The sequence below is a fragment of the Callithrix jacchus genome, chromosome 1, assembly GCF_049354715.1.
Source record: "Callithrix jacchus isolate 240 chromosome 1, calJac240_pri, whole genome shotgun sequence".
In the NCBI taxonomy this organism is placed as follows: domain Eukaryota; kingdom Metazoa; phylum Chordata; class Mammalia; order Primates; family Cebidae; genus Callithrix; species Callithrix jacchus.
Window position 1 is genome coordinate 163,341,554 of NC_133502.1, and position 19,843 is coordinate 163,361,396.

The 19,843-nt window shown below is 43.5% G+C and overlaps 1 protein-coding gene across 17 annotated transcripts in view; it reads right to left on the reverse strand.

The window, feature by feature from the left end:
* The window catches only part of TNC (tenascin C), a 94,464-nt gene that overhangs the window by 46,746 nt on the left and 27,875 nt on the right, over positions 1 to 19,843 (reverse strand). For all 17 annotated transcript variants that reach the window (XM_078375274.1, XM_078375262.1, XM_035255779.3 and 14 more), the window contains exons 3-10: positions 16,069 to 17,478; positions 14,448 to 14,711; positions 12,920 to 13,035; positions 11,999 to 12,155; positions 8,037 to 8,306; positions 6,769 to 6,954; positions 6,410 to 6,499; positions 5,544 to 5,807 (exon numbers count right to left, since the gene is read on the reverse strand). In XM_078375274.1, the coding sequence (XP_078231400.1) occupies positions 5,544 to 5,807; positions 6,410 to 6,499; positions 6,769 to 6,954; positions 8,037 to 8,306; positions 11,999 to 12,155; positions 12,920 to 13,035; positions 14,448 to 14,711; positions 16,069 to 17,478 (2,757 nt within the window). The remainder of the gene's footprint in view (positions 1 to 5,543; positions 5,808 to 6,409; positions 6,500 to 6,768; positions 6,955 to 8,036; positions 8,307 to 11,998; positions 12,156 to 12,919; positions 13,036 to 14,447; positions 14,712 to 16,068; positions 17,479 to 19,843) is intronic.

The following is a 19,843-nucleotide window of genomic DNA, read 5'->3' on the forward strand; positions in this document are numbered from 1 at the left end:
ATAGTTGAGGTGAGGACCAAGAGGCTTCACATAAATGCTGGCTCCACATTTCAACAGCAAATGACACACTGTGGACTTACTGCCCTAGCAGCCAAGGGTTTCCATTATAGATTCCACACTGAATTTCTTGGCATTTCTTTATGAAAAGGCTGTTGTCTTTTTCTTACAGCTGTGCACTGGAATCTACCCTCTAAACAATGTCAGTGGGCCTGGGAAATTAGAATTTCGAAATCCCATTGCTGTGCTCCTGGTGGGTTGAGCAGCTGGTCTGGAGGAATTTCTGGCAGTGCCAACTTAAAACCTTTAGATGGTTACTATCTTCTCGACGCTAATTATCAAGTGCTGGCTTGATGAGAAACCCACTTCAGTGTCCACTTATGGGAGAAAGGGTGATTCTCTCTCAGTGGGGGAATGGTCACATCCAAGCCTGACAGCCCCAAGGGGTATATTCAGTAGCTTTCCTGTCATCTCGCAGAGATAAGACAATTGGAATGAGAATCACTGGCTGCCTTAAACACTTTCAGTGATTTCTTTATAACTGTTGAGAACCAAGCCCCTTTGCAGATGTCCCTGATGATTTCTATAGCCTCCTATCCTACTATTTTCCCACTCTATCATATAGCAGGCCTGTAGAGCTTGCAGTTCACTAAGGTAAAATTTCTCATGTCTTTCAGCTTTTCAGATGCTATTCCTCCTGCTGGAAATGTCATTATTCTTTCTCCACTTGCCCAACCCCTTTTCTTTTTCAGAACTCAACCAAGCATCACTTCTTCCAAAAAGCCTTCTCCAATGCTCTTCATACCCTTTGCTTAGGTCTGTGAGGCATACCTGCCTCTATGCTCCTGTGGCCTCCCACAAATCCCTCTAAAACAGATAAGCTACGGTGTTACAGTTTTGGTTTTGGTTCTCTCTCTTATAGCAACGTGCACCATTTCTTGAGAGGAGAAGCTGTTTCTTTCTGTTCTACACACAGCATCGCCTGACCCACGGTAGGTATGAAATAAATATTTGTTGGATGGATAAATATTTGAATAAACTTCAGTTTGCCCTGTGAGAAAATCAAAATAGCAGATCAGAAAAGAATGTTCTTTATTACTTGTAGCTGTGGCTAAAAACAAAATTCCACCTCTCTTCTTCAAAATTTTTGAGAGTTACTGGGATGTCACTGTCAAGGCTTATGCTGCTATGAAAAGATGCTTTGCTGGGTTTGTGTTTCTACCTATCACCCCTGCCTCCTGTTGTTTACAACATGCAGCAAATTCATGGCTTTGACCTTAAGCAGGGTGTAGTTGTGTTTATGAGAGTACAAAAGCAGAGAGAAAAAGGGAGATAGAGGAGAGGAGAGAGAATAGAGGAGAAAGGAGGAGGAGAATAGCGGGGAGGAGAATAGCGGGGAGGAGAGGGCAAGAGAAGGGAGGGATTGGGAGAGGAAGAGAGAGAAGGATGCCTGGTATGCATTAATTTGTTAAATGCCAACAGACATAGTACCTTTCTTTCTTCCCTCCCTCCCTTTTTTCCTCCTTTTCCATCCTTCCTTCCTCCCTCCCTTCTTCCCTACTGTTTCTTTCCTTCCCTCCCTCCCTTCCCCTCATCCCCCTTTCCTTCCCTTCTTTTCCCTTCCCTTTTTCCTTCCTTCCTTACCCAGATTAAGCTAAATTTAAGACTTTCTAAGGGAACGATTTTCCACCCCTTATTCCTTAAGGAAAGAATTGGGCTGTGAATGCAGAGGTGGAAGGGGAGAATCAGAAGGTTCAATGGAAATGCTGACTCTGGAGTAGCCAGGGTCCCCAAACCCTTATGAAGCTCATACCACTTACTTGTCTGTTTTCAGGGCACTGTGATGCAGCAGTAGATAAAGGAGTTGGTCATTATGCTCTGGCCACTGATGGGGAGTTAGGCCCTAGATATTATGGTAAGCCAACACTTGCATAATGTCAAGGCAGATAAATGTCACAAGGAACTCTAGAGCAGCATGAAGGGGTAGATCAGGATGGGGGTGTCTTTCGAAGTTGGTGGTCAGAGAAGCTCTCTGTTCTGGGTCACACCTGAGCTACTGAGTGAAACGAGGGAGGACGCTGTGGGAAGTGCTGGGAGAAGAGTGGTATCCAGGGAGCGGGAGTAGCACACACCAAGGTCTGAGGGTGAGAGCAGGCTCAGCGAGCTTAAGGAACAGTGCAAAGGCCGAAGAGGCCATGGAGCAGTGAGCAAGGGCATGAGTGGCAGGACTGAGGTCAGAGAATGGGCCAGCCAGGCCAGATTCTGTAGGGCCCTGTAACCCACAGCTGGATCTTTGGGCAAGAGGTGCAATTGGTGACCAGGTTATGCATACTTTTAGTGTGGTGCCACATCAAGGAAAAGCCTTGCATTATGGCCCAATCCATTGCTAAAACCCTGGAATTCTCTGGGAAAACTTCCATTTTTCTTTTTTCTGTAAACTGCACAGATCTTGAGTGGCACCTTGTAAACTTCTGCTATTAAGAATCCAACGATACGGAGCTGGGAGGTTCTTTCTTCTGATGGTTGAACCTAACACTCTGCAGCATTTCAGGACTTACAGCAACCTGGTTGTTTCACCCAAGAGCTCTCACTTTTCCTGTTTTCTTGCTTCCTATATGCTTACCAAGGCCAGGGGCCTGGGCTTCTACTTCTTTACCTATTCTGTGTAACACATAAAGTCCTGTTTGCCTTTTATGTCTCCGTCCAAAAGTGTCTTCCCATTGTAAGCCTTTCCTGATTCTCTGAAGTCAGATCCAGTGTCACCTGTGCACTGGCTGCATCCACTGTACCCTCAGTCACAGTGAGCAGGATATTGCCTCAGTGTCTGTTTGCTAAACAGTGCATTCCTTGGAGTTGAATACCCATCTTCTTTGCTCTAGTAGCCCCAGAACTTAGCACAGAGCATGGTGATAGTATTCTATTGACTGAGTGAATGCGGAAGACTTTAAAAGTTAGAATTCAAGAGAGGGAAATAAATGTCTGCTTCACCTTAAATAAAGCTCATATATATATATATAATTTTTTTCCCTCTGGAGAAAGGGATAGGGTAAATATTCTGTGGACAGTGGGGAAGAACCAGCAAAAAGAACTTTGCAAATTTTTCCCACACTGAAGAATGTCTTTAAATATGAAACATGATATCTTTGAAATGTATTAAGGAGGTGTGGTAGGGGAAATGAAATTACTGAGACTTTGGAATGCTGATATGGGGCTCACATTCAGAAACAGAATAATTCTAGCTAGTAAATCTCCTGGCAATGGCCATGTTACCTCCATTCTCTAGTGGAGAAGCCCCACACCCCAGAATCTCCGGGAGATAAAACCTCTCCAATGACTGCTGAGGTGTGGGGCTTTCTCACTGGAGGAAGGAAGCAATGTGGCCATCACCAGAAGGTGGAGGGGCCATGACATCTGCGTTCTAGGCAGCATAAGGGAGGGAAAACCAAAATTCCCAAAGAGGAGCACCTTCTAGGCAAGTCAATCACTTCTCCGTAGTTCGTTGGCCACTCTTGGCTGTAAGGGAGACACGGAAAGGTAGCCTTTCATCCAAACATGTTGCTTCCACATAAAATTGAGATTATTTGTAAAAGGGAAATTTGGCAGACTGAGGGGCAATGAAAATCTCTCTTAGAAACAGCATTTATCAAACTCAAGGGAAAGCTGAGAGAAAGGGGCAGAGGAAGGAGGAGGAGGATGAAAAGGAGGAGGGAGGGAGGAGGAAGGAAAGAGAAAGAGAAAGAAAAGAGAGGGATTTGTCTTTTGTCTATTTCTGATTCATTTGTTGCCCCTTGAAACTTTATAACAAGCTCATGTTTATAAAGCTGAAATACTTAAATCTCTATGGTAGATTTATTTCTTCTTGGTTCTATCCCCCTCTTAGTTTTGACTAAATTACTCTTTCAGAGCATCCTTGATTATCATCTTATAGTTACATTAATGCAGAAGCAGTTAATGCAGTCAACAGAATTGACCACCTGAACTCATTTCAGATGCTGGCAGAGACTACTCATTGTCTGCCAAATTTCCCTTTTACAAATAATCTCAATTTTATGTGGAACAACATGTTTGGATGAAAGGCTACCTTTCTACGTCTCCCTTGCGGCCAAGAGTGGCCAATGAACTATGGAGAAGTGATTGACTCGCCTAGAAGGTGCTCCTCTTTGGGAGTTTTGGTTTTCCCTCCCTTATGCTGCCTAGAACACAGATGTCATGGCTGTACTACAACAGCCGTGTTGTGACACTGAGATGACTTTGAGAATGGACAAGAAAGACAGAAAGAAAAGAAAGGACTAAACATGGTGGAAAAGAAAGACAGAAGCAGCCTGTGTGCCTCACAATTTGAAACTAAGTTATCCCTGTATGTCCCAGCTCCAGATTCATTTAATAGGAAAGAAAACCAACTTCTATCTTACGTACATGACTGTGATTTGAGACCAAGATACTGCGACAAAGACTCTTCAAGCCAATTCCAAATATGCCCATTCTTCTAACCCTTTTCTTGCTTATCAAGGTTTAACTGGAATTAACATCTCTTGCCATGATCTCTTTGCCAGCTGCTCCTGATTTCCCTGGATCACTGTTGTTCTTGAGTTCTGTCTAGATCCTGAGTATCTAGTCTTCTCCAAGCACTATGAGCAGGCACACACGAGTCCACATAACAATGCTGACTTTGAGAACTACTTTTCCTCAAGTATCAGCACGGTACAATGTATGTAGTAGGTAGTCAGTACATGCTTACTAACTACATTGGAGGTAAAAACTATTACTTGCCAAGCCCTGGAGAAGTGACATTTTCCACCTATACATTTTGAATATTTGGTGGCCAAAACTGAATGGGATTATTTTTTGTAAAGGAAGAAATATTTTAAAAACCTGATCGTCTCTTCAGTTTAGCTACTAAGTAAGCATGGGAGCAGGTTCAGTGAAGAGGTTGCATGGGCCAGAATGTCAGAATTAAGCTGTTGTAATAGACAAACCAGGTTAATGTCTTAATGACTAAGAGAAAAGAGAAAACGAGAGGGCACCGTGGAAGTCTCAAAGGGACATGTGCCCCACTCTTCAGGAATAACACGGAAGGCAAAAACCTGGAATAAAAACATTTTGTGGAAAATAATAAAAAAAATATTGTTACCAACATCTTGGTCATCTTTAAAAGAAATAAAATGAAAAGTAAATTCATTGTTAGGCCAAAAGAAGGAAATAGAAAATAAACAATTAAAAAGATTCTGTGAAGCACACATAGTTTAAAAAAAAAAAGAAAACAAAAATCATAGGCAAATGCAAACACAAATCCTGATGTTTTAGTTCTTCTAGGAAGAGATATTTCAAAACCCTAATTGCCCTGTGGGAGAACTTTGCTGTATCAGTTGACAGGAGGCAGAAAAGATGAGTAAGCAGCCCTTTCAAAGTGGCATTCAGGGGCTTCAGGCATGGAGAAAGTGGCTTGTTTTGGCAAATGGCTTACTCATGTGAGGGCAACCTGGCTGAAGAGATCTGAAAACCTCAGAATCAACCTAGAGTTTGGAGGAAGCTCAGGGCAGACTCACCAGTGGATGCCTTCAGGCGTGCAGGCTTGCTCTTCTGCCTGCCCTTCTCAGCTGTCAGGAGGATATTGTATTCCTGTCCTGGTCCTAGGCCTCTCAGGACATAGGAGGTGGTGTTTCTTGGCAGCTGCACCTCCACCCGCTGGCCTGTGGGGAGGCTGTAATTGAGGCGGTAGCGGTCAAACTTGGCCAATGGTGTCCTCCAGAGCAGGGTCAGGCTGGTCTCTGCGGTTTCAGAAACCCGAAGGTCCTTGGGTGCATCCAACTCTGGAAGGAGAACAGAGATGAATGCTCTTCAGGTTGCAAGGCAGGGCTGCATTGGGGCTGAAAGTCAACTGCTCTGGGCTAGAATCCTAGGTCTGCCACAGAGGAGCTGAGAGACCACACAGGATTCACCTCTCTGGGTCTCTCCTTTCACTTCTATAAAACAGGTCTAATTATAAGGTCTAATTAAGACCTGGACTTAAACTATGATCCTGTTACTTATAATCTGCTTGACAGGGGTATAAAAGTTAGGTGTTTTCTCAGAGAAAACCCCATAGATATGTTTGCACTAGACAATAGTTTATTTAAAAGATGCAATTGATTACCAATTTAAAAATGTTTGTGAATTTCTTATAAAGCCTGGTTCCAATTTTTCTTTTAAAAATCTTCCATCCCTTTTCCTGTACAGGGGTTGACGTTGGCATCATATAGATGGACTGTGCTTATGTTCCTTTTGAATTTCAACATTGGGGGTAGATGGCACTACAGGGCCCTTTCTCCTCTGGGCTTCTACTTTTTCTCTTTAAACAGGTTTTGGCCACATTGGCCCTGTCTCATCTTCCCAGCACCAGCTCAGTGGGATGGGAATCCCAGGTATGCCTCACCTGTGGCTGCGTTGATGGTTGCTGGATTGCTTTCCTTGTCTTCCTTCACAGCAGAAACTCCAATCCCATATTCAGTTCCTGGCCTCAGACCTAAGGAGAGAATGTGCAAGCTGAGATTCATCCTGAAATCAAAGGGACTTTCAGAGGATGATAAAAATGGCTTTGAGTTGGTCTCTGGAGGTTACAACCAATGTTCAGAATGTTTTACAAATGAACTCGCTGCAGTCCAAGTACGTGGTATGGCTGGAAATTGGACTTATTTCTGAGGGTCGCAAATGGGGACACGTGGGAGGAAGTGCCCGTCCTTTAAGGGCCCTCTAGGGCTGGCTGGCTCAGGTAGGCAGAGACGCAGAGCTCACCTGTGAGTGTTGTTTTGGTCGTGGCTTGTTGGCTCTTTGGAACATCAACCTCAGCATGGTCCCCTCCGGAGATGGGTGCATACTTAATTCTGTAACTGTCAATAGCTGCCTTGCCATTCCTCCATTCCAGGGTGATGCTGTTATCTGTATGGGAAACACGTCGAAGATTCCTGGGAGCATCGAGGCCTGTTTGAGAAAAGAAGGAACATTTGCATTGAATATGTCAGTCACAAGAGATCAAGAATCTTTGACAGCTCAAGCTGACATAGGAAAGGTGCCTGTCACTGGAGAGAATATACAACATTCTCAGCACTCTCATCAGTCCTCATAGTTGATATGCAAATCTAAACAAACGCTACAGATTTGGCACCTTTCCCTATTATCCTATCATGGATGACTGCAACAATTTAGCCATTTGTGTTTTTCTCCGACTTTGTGCTTAAAGAACAATACAAAGACTCAAGAATAAGCTCATGAGAGCAAGAACTGGTCTTTTGCATTTTCTCATCGTATTTCTTTTCCTTTTCTTTCTTTTTATTTGTTTTTGTTATGGAGTCTCGCTCTGTCACCAGGCTGGAGTGCAGTGGTACAATCTTGGCTCACTGCAACCTCTGCTTCCTGGGCTCAATCGATTCTCCTGCCTCAGCCTCCTGAGTAGCATGTGCCACTACACCCAGCTGATGTTTGTATTTTTAGTAGAGATGGGGTTTCACCATGTTGGCCAGGATGGTCTTGATCTCTTGACCTCGTGATCCGCTCGCCTTGGCCTCCCAAAGTGCTGAGATTACAGGTGTGAACCACTGTGCCCGTCCTTCTCATTATATTTCTAATAACTCACAAAGTGCTTACTGAGCTCTGAAAAAATATTTACTGAATGAAAAATGGACACTTCTGAACTTTTAAAATAATGCCAGAGGCTAAGGTGATAGGAGGCTCATTTGTCATATATGTTTTACATATATTGTATTTTACTTCAAAAATATTTATTTAAACTTTAAGGAGAACTCTTGTCAGAGAATATCAGACCAGCATCTTCTATGTATGTCCCCCGCCCCCGAAGGTGCATTGGAAGATTATTTGGAATTTTGTGGGTTTTCTTGAAAAAATGAATTCCAATTGCTACAATATTTTCAAATTTAAAAGAGTAGAAATACTCCCTCCATTTTTCTTACTGTAAAATGAGCCTGGAAGACATCCCAACATGGAGTGGGATGGAAATTTTTCAATCTCTCCTTTACTGTATCTGTTAACAGGGGAAGGCCTTTTACCTGTTGTGAAGGTCTCTTTGGCTGGGTTGCTCGACATGTCACCTCTGCGGGAGATGAGGGACACCTCGTACTCAGTGTCAGGCTTCAGGTTCCCGATGGAGTACTGGTTCTCGTCCTCTGTGAGATCGACGGTGGTACGGTCGCCTGGCGCATCTTTGATGCCGTAGGTCAGCTCAATGCCGTCGATCTCAGCCAGGGGCTTGAACCAGGTGATCAAAGCAGTGGTGTCTGTGACATCTTTCACCTCCATCTGGCTGGGGGCATCCAAGCCTATGATGGGCAGAGGACAGAATGAGTTCAGAGGTCAGGGCCAGTGCCTGAGGCTGAGCAGAGAGAGGACTTCGTGACACTCCAGGCCTGTGGGTGAACACTTAGCTGTATACTAACCGCTTCACTTTAGTTTACCTTTCTGATCCTCAGTTTTTGGTTTGAAAAGCTCTAAGTAGGGATAATAGCAGCTATCTCTAGTGTTTTTTGTTTTTGTTTTTTCAAATCTTAAGAGAGATAAAGCTTGCAAGGCATCTAGCACGGAGCCTGGCTGATGGATGTCACATTAAAAAAAAAAAAAGGTTGAGGCCAGGCGCGGTGGCTCAAACCTGTAATCCCAGCACTTTGGGAGGCCGAGGCGGGTGGATCACGAGGTCAAGAAATCGAGACCATCCTGGTCAACATGGTGAAACCCCGTCTCTACTAAAAATACAAAAAATTAGCTGGGCATGGTGGCGCGTGCCTGTAATCCCAGCTACTCAGGAGGCTGAGGCAGGAGAATTGCCTGAACCCAGGAGGCGGAGGTTGCGGTGAGCTGAGATCGCGCCATTGCACTCCAGCCTGGGTAACAAGAGCGAAACTCCGTCTCAAAAAAAAAAAAAAGGTTGTTCTTTTGTTATCATTACTGTTCTCATAAGTTGAGAAAACATGCTTTGGGGATACGTCATTTGAAAAAATGAACTTACTCTTACTACATTAGGCAAAACTTCCTGAGTGGCTGAAAACTTTTCCATCAGAATTACAAAGCAGAAAAGTGAGGCAGTAGACTGTCTTGACAGTGCATGGAAAGTTATTTTTGATAAAAAAAAATTCACTCAAGAAGTCATTGCTGTTTCAAGCCTTGCCTGTTTTTGCATGCTTGTCTTGGCTTTCTCTGCCCCACCCACTCTGGTGGTGTACTTGGATAGCTGCTCAGAGCTCTGGACGCACATTATGCGATTGAGCACCACCTGGTCTCTGCACATGCTATTCTCTCTTTCTTCTAAGATCATACTTCCCTCCCCAAAAAATCTCCCATGCATCCTTCAAAAACCAACTTAAATGTTATCTCCTAATGAAAAGGCTTTTTTTTTGTTTGTTTGTTTTTTTACCCTGCTGCAGTCAGGTAAACACATATTCCCTCCCTGTGGCTGTGGCTGTCCTTTAAGAGCATTCCAGTGTCATACATTTTTCATTGTTTCATAACAGATTCCTGTACAGTAGAACCAATTTAGATGGGGTCATTGATTCATTCAGAGAGTGAGTCTTTTTTAATTCCCAGCATAGAGACGGGCACATTCTGGGTATTCAGTAAATGTTTCTTTTTTAAAACATGTTTGTGTTTTCAGCATTGGTTCAGTAAACAGTAACAAGCAAAAGGAAATCAGCTTTATACAGGGATTAAAAAGGAAGAGTAATTCGCAGCTGATTGTGAGAAAACTGCAGTCTGTTTTTGAAGTCTAAGTGTTCATATAACAGTCTCAGCTCACGGATAATGTACTTATCAAATGTGTAATGAAAATGATGCCACAAAAATGGATGGAAGCTGCCTGTTCTACGTTCTTATAGGTGCTAGCAAGCACCCAAACCATACCTACTCCTTTCCTTAGTACCGCTTTCATTAAAGAAGTTGGGATTCAGTCAAGGACACTGATATCCCCCAAATTTTGGACCCTTGAATAGCAGAAACTAACACTGCTCTGTTCTTATTAAGTGCAGACGTGGTTCTTTGTTATCTATGTCTTGAGTCTTATGACAACCCCACCAGAAGAATACTGTAAACCCATTTTCAATTGTGGGATTTGAAGCTTAAAGAAACAGATTTTTCCAAGGTGATGGTGGATGGTGAAGATGGAATTCAAACTCAGAACTGATTGAATCCAAGCCCATCCTTTTTCCCCTTTCCATGACAATACCTCTCAATATTGACCTCAAAAGTAAGTGTAATACCACCTTTATATAGATGCCAGAGAGAAGGAGCCAAAGGTGTTTTGAACTGAAAGTTTAAGGCCCTTTAAATCTGGAAAAAAGGTTAAAGATTTAAAGGCTTCAGGTATATCAGCAAAATGAACAGGTAAATAACTGACCCCCTATGTTGAAATTTATATGATTATGCAACTTCAAATGTGAGAATGTTTGTTCTGAAATAAGAAGAAACAAAGCAGCCAATTCCCTAATTTAGATTAAAAAGAAAAGAGCAGTGAAAAAGAAAATCTTTTGTATTTTCAGTGCACCTCCTCCAATGGCAACTAAGCATTTGCTTTGCCTTCTCTTTGTCTTTCTGTTGATCTAATGATTTTTTTTCCTGTTGGTACCTGCTTTTCTACCTACCACAGTGCGATGTCGTTAGGATGATGGAAAAAGCTTGCTTATGAAGGAGAAAATCCGTGGAATTGGCTATGAGCTAGGCAAAATGTGCAAATATTTAAATGCAAGATGTTCTTTCTTGTCATTAGCAACTGATTTAACTTTTCCAACAACCCCTGCCAAGAAGAGTCAATTACTTAAAGAGTTGATGCATATGTTATCTTGAAGAAAATAAACAGGTTTTCCTTTATGGAAGTGCAAAATTATGCATTTTTTTTCTTTTTAAAAAACTTCAGCCTGTAATCTTAGCACTTTAGCAGGTTGAGGCAGGTGGATCACTTGAGGTCAGGAGTTCAAAACCAGCCTGGCCAATATGGTGAAACCTCGTCTCTGCTAAAAATACAAAACAATTAGCTGGGTGTGGTGGTGGGCACCTGTAATTCCAGCTACTTGAGAGACTAAGGCAGGAGAATCACTTGAATCCAGAAGGCAGAGGTTGCAGGGAGCTGAGATCGCACCACTGTACTGCAGACTGGGAGACAGAGTGAGACTCCGTGTCAAAACAACAAAAAAATTGCTTCCTGGTAGAGACTCCAAATTCAGATATTTTTCTTACCAGATGATCTAGAACTTCTAAATCCTATTCTACTCACAAGAAGTTCTGACATCATTAGCATTGAGTAAATTTTTATTTAGTTTCCCATTGAAGAGATGGAATCAACATTCTGCATAAATCAGAGCCTAGTCAATGTTAGCAGAAACCGGGTTAAAATTATAAAACTTACCCTGGCTTAAAGTTATGCTCTTGATAGTGTTAACTATGTGATGTTAAAGTGATTTAGCCTCTTACAATTTAACGTTAATATTTTCCCCTCATCTGTCCTAGAACTGGGTGCTAATATTAAACTAGTGACATGGTAGATCGTTAGCAATGGACTTAATTATCTTCAGGTGGTTCATGCCCCTTTGAAAGGCGATTTTGAAACTCCTTTCATTAAGAGACGGATCTGTTTCTCCATTCTTTAAACATAAACTGGCCTTGGGATGTACTTTGATAGAAGTGATCCAATGCCAGTTTTGAACCTGTTCAACAGTTGTGTGAACAGGACCAGCATCCTGGAGAATGAGACACCATCCTGTCTGAGGCCATCCTAGGCCAATCCACTCCTTAACCACACAGATATATGAGGAGTGCAGTCAAGAACAGATAAACTGCTCAGCTGAACCCAAACCTAGATCAACAACATGCAAAGAATTGTTATTTTGAACCACTGTAACTGGACTTTAAAAAATGTAGCAAAAGTTAAATGATATAGATGCTATATGAGAAGGCACTTTCTCGACCAGGAGATGCTATGAGGTACAATCAGCCTTATCATTGTATCAGGGGTAATAAAGGTGATACTTACGTGTGGTGGTCACCTTCTTCAGGCCAGGGCCCCGGGTATTGTTTTTCACTATGTGCAGAGATATCTCATACTCTTGCCCAGGAGCTAGACCAGTTTGCTGGTAAGAGGTCTCTGGCCTCCTCAGGCTTTTGGTGATCTCTCCCTCATCTTCTTTATTCTGAAAGATAGAGGGAGCTTGGTAAGACTTAGGGGAGGTGTTAGTCTCTTAATTTATGTGATTCATTCACTCTGTATTCATTCATTCCTCTTTTATTTTTTCATCTATTCATTAGGCACTTACTATGCATCAGATCCGTATGTGAACTACTGAAATACAGAGATGATAAAGACGTTTCTCTGGTTTGTTTCTCCCTCTCACAAACCTTTACCCCTTTGTCATGCAAGTAAAATGACAGAATGTAAGAGCCAAAGGACTTCTGAAGCCACGAGCTCAATCCCTCCTTTGGTAGACTGAGACCAGCATCAGAGAAGCAGGGTGACTGTTGGATAGTCACACAGCTAGTTGGTGGCAGAGGCTGGGCTTAAATTCAGAGAACAAGTTCCCTGCCTCACATGTGCTTTTGGACCTGGAGAGAAGGGCTGCTCAAGTCTGACTTGTACCTGTATTTTGAGGGAGAGACCATTTCTTCTCTTCTTTGCCTCTGAGTAGAGATTTCCAAGGTGATGAGGGGCAAGTGGAACCTTGAGATGACAAGTTCTATTTGTCTAGGCTCTTAGCCCTAAGTGCTACACTTACTGACTTATCAAAATCAGGGGGAAACCAACATCCCTTAAAATATAGATGCTAATACAAAAGGTGGTAATTAGTCTTGTCCTCCACTGAAAGCTAAGGAAATCGAGTGGATATAAAAGTCTTCAGAACCCATTGATGATCTTTCAAATCCTTGAGGTCAAATGGATCTGCTCTTTTGTACTCCTTACCATATTCCGGAAGATGATCTCCCAGGTTTCAAAAGCAATGTCTAGAGGATCCCACTCCACTTCCACAGATGTCTCCTTGATGGACTTGAATTTCAGGCCTTCAGGTGCAGGCAAGTCTATAAGGAACAACACAAATAGAACGTAAGGATAGGGCAGGTATGTGGGTGGGCAACTCAGCCACGATTCCACTAAACTTGACCAGATGTCTGCAACGGTCAGGGCTGACAACCAGAGCAGGTGTCCTTTCACAGCTTCTTCTGGGATAAAGTCTACTATGAGGCTGTATAAAAATTAACATTAGAACAAACAGTATCACTAATTGTGTCTATTTCATATAGTGAAATCTAAAATGAACACAGGCTTTGTAATCAGCCAGACATGGGCTTAGAATCTAAGCTCTACTATTAGTATCAATGTGAACTTGAGCAAATTGCATACAGTGCTCTTAACCTCAGTTTCTTCACCTAGGAAAGGAAGATAAATATGTCTACTTCTTGGGAATGCATTGAGGAGTGAGTGATGTACTCCCCGTAGACTGCTGGGCCTGGTTCGTGGCATGCAGAGCAAGTTCAATAAATGGCAGCCAATGTTATTATTAAGCAAGAAAGGGTCAATTTCTAGCCAGAGCTTGCTTTTTAGATATGAAGGTAATTACATTGATGCTAAAATCATAAACCAGAATGTTTCCACTTAAAAAAAATAGATAGTGAGCTCCACTGAAAAGCAATAGAGTGGTGAAGAGCATAAATCTGCCAGGACTGCCAGAGGTAAACTGCTTGTTAGTGACATGATTTGGGATAAGATGCTTAACCTTTCCATTTGATGTGTTTCAACATGTTGAAAAAAAAAGATGCTTAACCATGCAGTCTCAGTTTCCCCATCTATAAAATGGGGTTAACAATAGCTCCTATTTCATACATATACTAACTCACAATATGAGGACTCTTTTTTTTTTTTTTTGAGATGGAGTCTTGCTCTGTTGCTCAGGCTGTAGTGCAGTGGTGTGATCTCAGCTCACTGCAACCTCTGCCTCCTGGGTTTAAGCTATTCTCCTCCTCAGCCTCCCAAGTAGCTGGGATTGCAGGTGTGCACCACCACACCTGGCTAATTTTTGTATTTTTAGTAGAGATGGGGATTCACCATGTTGGCCAGGCTGGTCTCAAACTCCTGACCTCAGGTGATCCACCTGCCTCGGCCTCCAAAGTGCTGGAGTTACAGGCATGAGCTACCACATCCAGCCAAATGAGGACTCTGATACTAATATTTAGGCTTCCTACAACAAAGTCTAGTACATAGCAAACACTTGCTATGTGTTACTTGTAATGATTCTCTCTGGCAGGAAGTATATAGGAGAGCTAGGAGAAAGATTTTATGGAAAACGAGATATTTCTTTAAGAAGTGATTTTATGGATTTAATTCTAGGCTCTTACTTGGTGTAACTATAACAAACAACTATAGGATGGTAGGGGCCGTGGCGAGGGAGGGCTGAGGTCAGGTGAGGCTGCCCAAAAGAGTTCTGCTCACTCACACGTGGCCACCCTGGCACTGACGGGAATGCTCTTCTTGTTCTCCAGGATGGCAAATACCCGGATAAAGTACTCCACACCAGGCTCCAGTTCCCGGATGATGGTGGACGTCTGGTCCCCGGGCACACGGAACTGCATTTCCAGGCCACCCTCATGGGTGGGTGTGTACACGACAAGGTACTCTGTGACCCGCATCTCGTTGTCCCAGGCCAGGTTGACAGTCTCTTCCGTCACTTCTGTCACGATGAGGTCTTTGGGAGGAGACACTAGCAGGAATAAGAAAGGACATCTGGAGTCAACAGTGTGCCCTATAAATTCCCTCTAGGTTTGTTTCTCTTGATCTGTCTCTTCCACCTTCAGCCACAGAGGACTGAAGATCTTCCATTGTCTCTAAAATGCAGAAGGCATCAATGACCCCCTGCTGTGACTCATCTTAAGACCTGTGGTGGCTGTTCCTTAGTCCATTTCCTTCAGGCTGGAGTCCCAGGTCAGCCATGTAGCCTTTGGTGTTCCAGCCTCTCTAACTTTCTCTGCTCCCTGGATCTTAGTTCAGATGCAGGCCGTTGGGATGGGAAAGTGCAGTCTCAGCTTGACTAGCTGCTCTGAACTGTGAGTTACATGTCCCTAGCACTGGGAGGGTATTTTGGGCTCATGATCCAACGTTCTTATTTTATAGATGTGTATAAGGCAAAATGACATGACCAAGTTTGCTCACTTCATCAAGTTTCGAACTTAGAGCTCCTCCCTGCCAGCCTGGTGTTCTTTCCAACTAGGCTTCCCTGCTTGGGCCCCACTGAACGCAAAGCCATTTATTTATGTCTAGATACCAGTAACTTTAGTAAAGGCAAAAAGTCTCCATTATGACAATTGTAATATGTGTGGAAGAGAGAAGTACAAGAAGACATTCATTAAACATGAGCATTATTTTTCTCTCCTGTGTTTTCATTTAACCAGAGTTTACTGAGCATTTACTATGTACCAGACCCCATGCTAAACTGCTAGAAATAGTGCCCTTTTAAGGATAAGGAGCTTACAGACTTTAGGATTAAAAAAACAAAAACAAAACAAGCAACAAAAGACAATTAAAAGGCAGGCAATCTCGTGGATAACAGGCATTTTGTCTTTAGCTGAGTATGCATTTGAAACAGTTGTTTTTATGTAATGTCACTGCAAATTCAATTTAGCTGAATTTTTACTTCCATTCAAATAAGGAGATTTTGCTTACTGTTGGTTTGATGTCAGTGGAGACTAGGAAGGAAAGCTAATGTTTAGCAAAAGAGAGGTTATGTCTTCATCTACCTCATCTTGGATAACAGATGTTAAACTCCGTATAGATGAGTTAGGCAGACTCAAATACCAGGTCTGTGATGTGTCAGCTGTGTCCCTGAGACAATTATATTACCTCTCTGAGCCCTTCAAGCCCTTAAACAGGTCACCTTGTAACAACTGAATGAGAGGGTTTCTTAAAGAGTCATTATGGGTATGTGTTTAAATGGATATATTGATATGTACAAAGAATCAGTGTGTATGTATATTTATAAATATAAATGTAGTTTTCCACCCCACACTAGGTGTCCACTCCATCACAGCCATCATCATGCTGGTCCGTGCCCTGGGACTCACCCTCTGAGCAGTCTTCTCCGGTGTAGCCCTCGTTGCATATGCAGCGGCCTGAGACGCACTGTCCCAAGTTGCTGCAGTCATTGGGGCAGGAGCGCTGGCCACAATCCAGGCCTGTGAAGCCCTCATGGCAGATGCACTGGCCATCCTCACAGCGGCCATGGCCATGACAGTCACTGGGACATCTTTGCTCCTTGCAATCTTTGCCTGTGAATCCTTCATGGCACACGCACTGCCCGTTCACACAGCGACCCTGGCCATGGCAGTCATTCGGACAGGAGAGTTCTGCGCAGTCAGGGCCAGAGAAGCCATCCTCACAGACGCACTGTCCATCCACACAGCGGCCCCTGTTGCTGCAGTCCCTGGGGCATCGGCGATCCCGGCAGTCTTCCCCAGTGTAGCTGTCATCACAGACACACATGCCATTCACACAGCGGCCATGCTGGTGACAGTCATTGGGGCAGCTCATGTCACTGCAGTCATAGCCCTTGAAGCCTTGCTCACATACACATTTTCCCTGGACACAGCGGCCCCGACTGTGACAGTCATTGGGGCACCGCAGCTGGCTGCAGTCCTCCCCAGTATAACCCTCATCACACACGCACTGCCCATTGACACAGCGACCATGGCCACTGCAGCCATTGGGACACTTGAGCTCCCCGCAGTCAGCTCCTGTGAAACCATCATCACATTCACACTGCCCTTCGACACAGCGGCCATGGTTATGACAGTCAGCAGGACACCTCTTCTCACTGCAGTCCACACCGGCAAAGCCCTCATCACATACACACTGCCCCTCCTCGCACCGGCCGTGGCCGTGGCAGGCGTGTGGGCAGGTGAGTTTCCCGCAGTCTTCACCTGTGAAGCCTTCTTCGCAGTAGCAGGTGCCATTGATGCAGCGGCCCCGGTCGAAGCAGTCGTTGGGGCAGATGAGCTCACTGCAGTCCTCGCCCGTGAAGCCCTCATCACACACGCACTCATTCTCCACACATCGCCCACGGTTGTAGCAATTGTTGAGACACAGAGGCTTGCTGCAATCATCGCCTGCAAAGCCGTCGTGGCATACACACCAGCCATCTACACATGTGCCATGCTCCTCATTGCAAGGCACGGGGCAGACTTCCCGACTGCAGTCAGCCCCAGAGTAACCTTCGAAACAGATGCAGACTCCATTCACACACCTGCCCTGGTCATTGCAGTCGCTGGGGCAAGCCAGCTGGCTGCAGTCCTCACCCGTGAAGCCCTCATCACAGATGCACTGCCCATCAATGCACTGGCCTTGAAGGTGACAGTTGCCTGGACATTCGGGCTCAGAGCAGTTGGGGCCTTTCCAGCCAGATTCGCAGACACAGCCACATCCTTCAGTGCTGAAGTTTCCCCGACCGCTGCAGAAGGGCCTGGTGTCCACACGGCCTGCAACAAAAGAAAGAAGTTCTCAGCCAGGCTCAACAGCCACATTTCTTGGTATCTACCCAGGGCACTCAGAATCAAATTCAGCTGAAGGATGGTTGCACCCTCAGGCTCCATGTGGCTTAATATCCAGTTGTTTAGTGTGTGAAATCAGATAAGACTCACATCCACTTATACCAGGTAGGAATTCATAATCTGGACTCCCCGAAATTGTAGGCTTTTATGCAAAGACAGTGTGTGATTATGTGTAGGTATATGTGTGTAGGGGGGTGTGTGTGTATTTCTACCCCCGGGGAGTGGATTCTTAGTTTTTGCCACATTTTCAAGAAGTCTTATAAGCCCTGTGATGATTATGAGTCACTGCCTTTTGGAATGCATTATGCTGGGCTATGTTATTTCTTTAGTGCCTCGTCAAGGCCAGGCACATAAAAGATGCCCAAGAAACAGTTGTTGAACTGAAAGTAATTCTGACTTTTTGATTCTATATCTATGCCACATTTGGGAAGGGATTTAGGCTATCTGGAGCTCAGTTTTCTTATAGGTGAAGTTGGGCCAACAGCCCGCTTCAGATATACCCCAGGGAAGTGGGCTGTTGGCCCAACTTCACCTATAAGAAAACTGAGTTAAGTGAACACATTAAGAGCTCACTGTTGTATCCTTGTAATTTTTTCTGTTTTCTTTTCCAAAGTATTTTTGTGGAAGGTTGGCTCAAGTTGGTATGTGGGTTTATATAACCAAAACATTCTAATTTTCCACAACGAAAATGAGGTAGCTGAAGTGTGGCTTTCTGATTCTATAAGGACACCTTTCAGTTTGCCTCTGTCCCCAGAAAAGCATCTGCCTTCATCTTTTCTTTTCTTTCTATTCTAACGGCCAAGTGGAGGTCAACGTGAAGAATGTGGGGTCAAGGTTGACATTATTTCAACCCCTTGAGGCCTAAATATTGCCTTAGCTCAGTATGCAGAAGTCATTGGTTTCCTTGGAGCTTAAGAAGAAACAAGAGTCTCTTCTATAGTCTCTGAACTAGAATATATTCACTCTATATTCTCTGTACCTACAAACAGCTGTATTAATATATTTCATCTCCTTCTTGAAAGCAGGAAGAAAGAAAATTTTTTAAAAAGCTGATTTGTAAAGTGAGAATCTAAATCTGTACTGACCATTCGTATTAGGCATTGAAACGTGGATAGTCTGAATTGAGATGTGCTGTAAGTGTAAAATACACATCAGATTCCAATAGTATCAAATAATGGACTATAAAATATCCATTAATAATTTTTACATTGATTTCGGGCTGAAAAAAAATATTTTGGCTATGTTGAATTAAATAAGAGATGATTAAAATTATGTTTGCCTGTTTCTCCTTTCTTTAACGTGACTACTAGAAAATGTAAGATTACACATGTGGCTCATATTTCCATTAGACAGCACTGCTTTAAGCAATCATTTGAAATCACTACTTAGCATTATTCCTACTGTGTATTCTCATCTGCGTTTTTCCAGGGAGTTGACAGAAGTGGAAGATAAACTAACTTATGTCTAAGGAAAATGTTTTTAAAAATCTCCTTAGAAACCTAGAGCCTGTCCTGCAGAGCCGTAAGAGTATTTCACTCAGGGTGGTTAGGTCTACTCTTGAAATAATTGTTGAAGAACATTTTGGTAATTTTTTTCTGAGTGGCAGAAACAGAGATTTTCAGCTCTGATTTGAAGTTGTTGAAACTCCTGTAGTTTTATCAAGTTTAGTACTGGAGATAAAGACATAGTTCCAAAGCAGCAAAATTCCTTGAAAGGAGATGCATGTGGAGACAGGGCATCCATGGGAGAGTATGAGCTCTGGAGACCCACAGACACATGCAAAGCCCCTATCTCTCTCTCTTTTTTTTTTGAGGTGAAGTTTCGCTCTGTCACCCAGGCTGGAGTGCAATGGTGTGATCTCGGCTCACTGTAACCTCTCCCTCCTGGTTTCAAGTGATTCTCCTGTCTCAGCCTCCTGAGTTGCTGGCATTATAGGCATGTACCACCGCACCCAGCTAATTTTGTATTTTTAGTAGAGATAGGGTTTCACCATGCTGGTCAAGCTAGTCTTCAAATCGTGACCTCAGGTGATCCACCTGCCTTGGTCTCCTAAAGGACTGGTTTACACTGCACCTGGCTTAAGCCCATATCTCTTATTATTCTCATATCATCTTGTGCCAGTGTGTTAATGCCTCTGAGTTTCATTTCTTTGATCTGCAGAACAGGTCTTATCTTTCCCTTATCTAACCTTTACCTTAAAGGTAAAGGATTAAATGAGATAATCCAAAAGGGCCTGTTACACAGAGGTAGCTTAACTCATGATTGTCATCATTATAATAGCTATTACATTGGA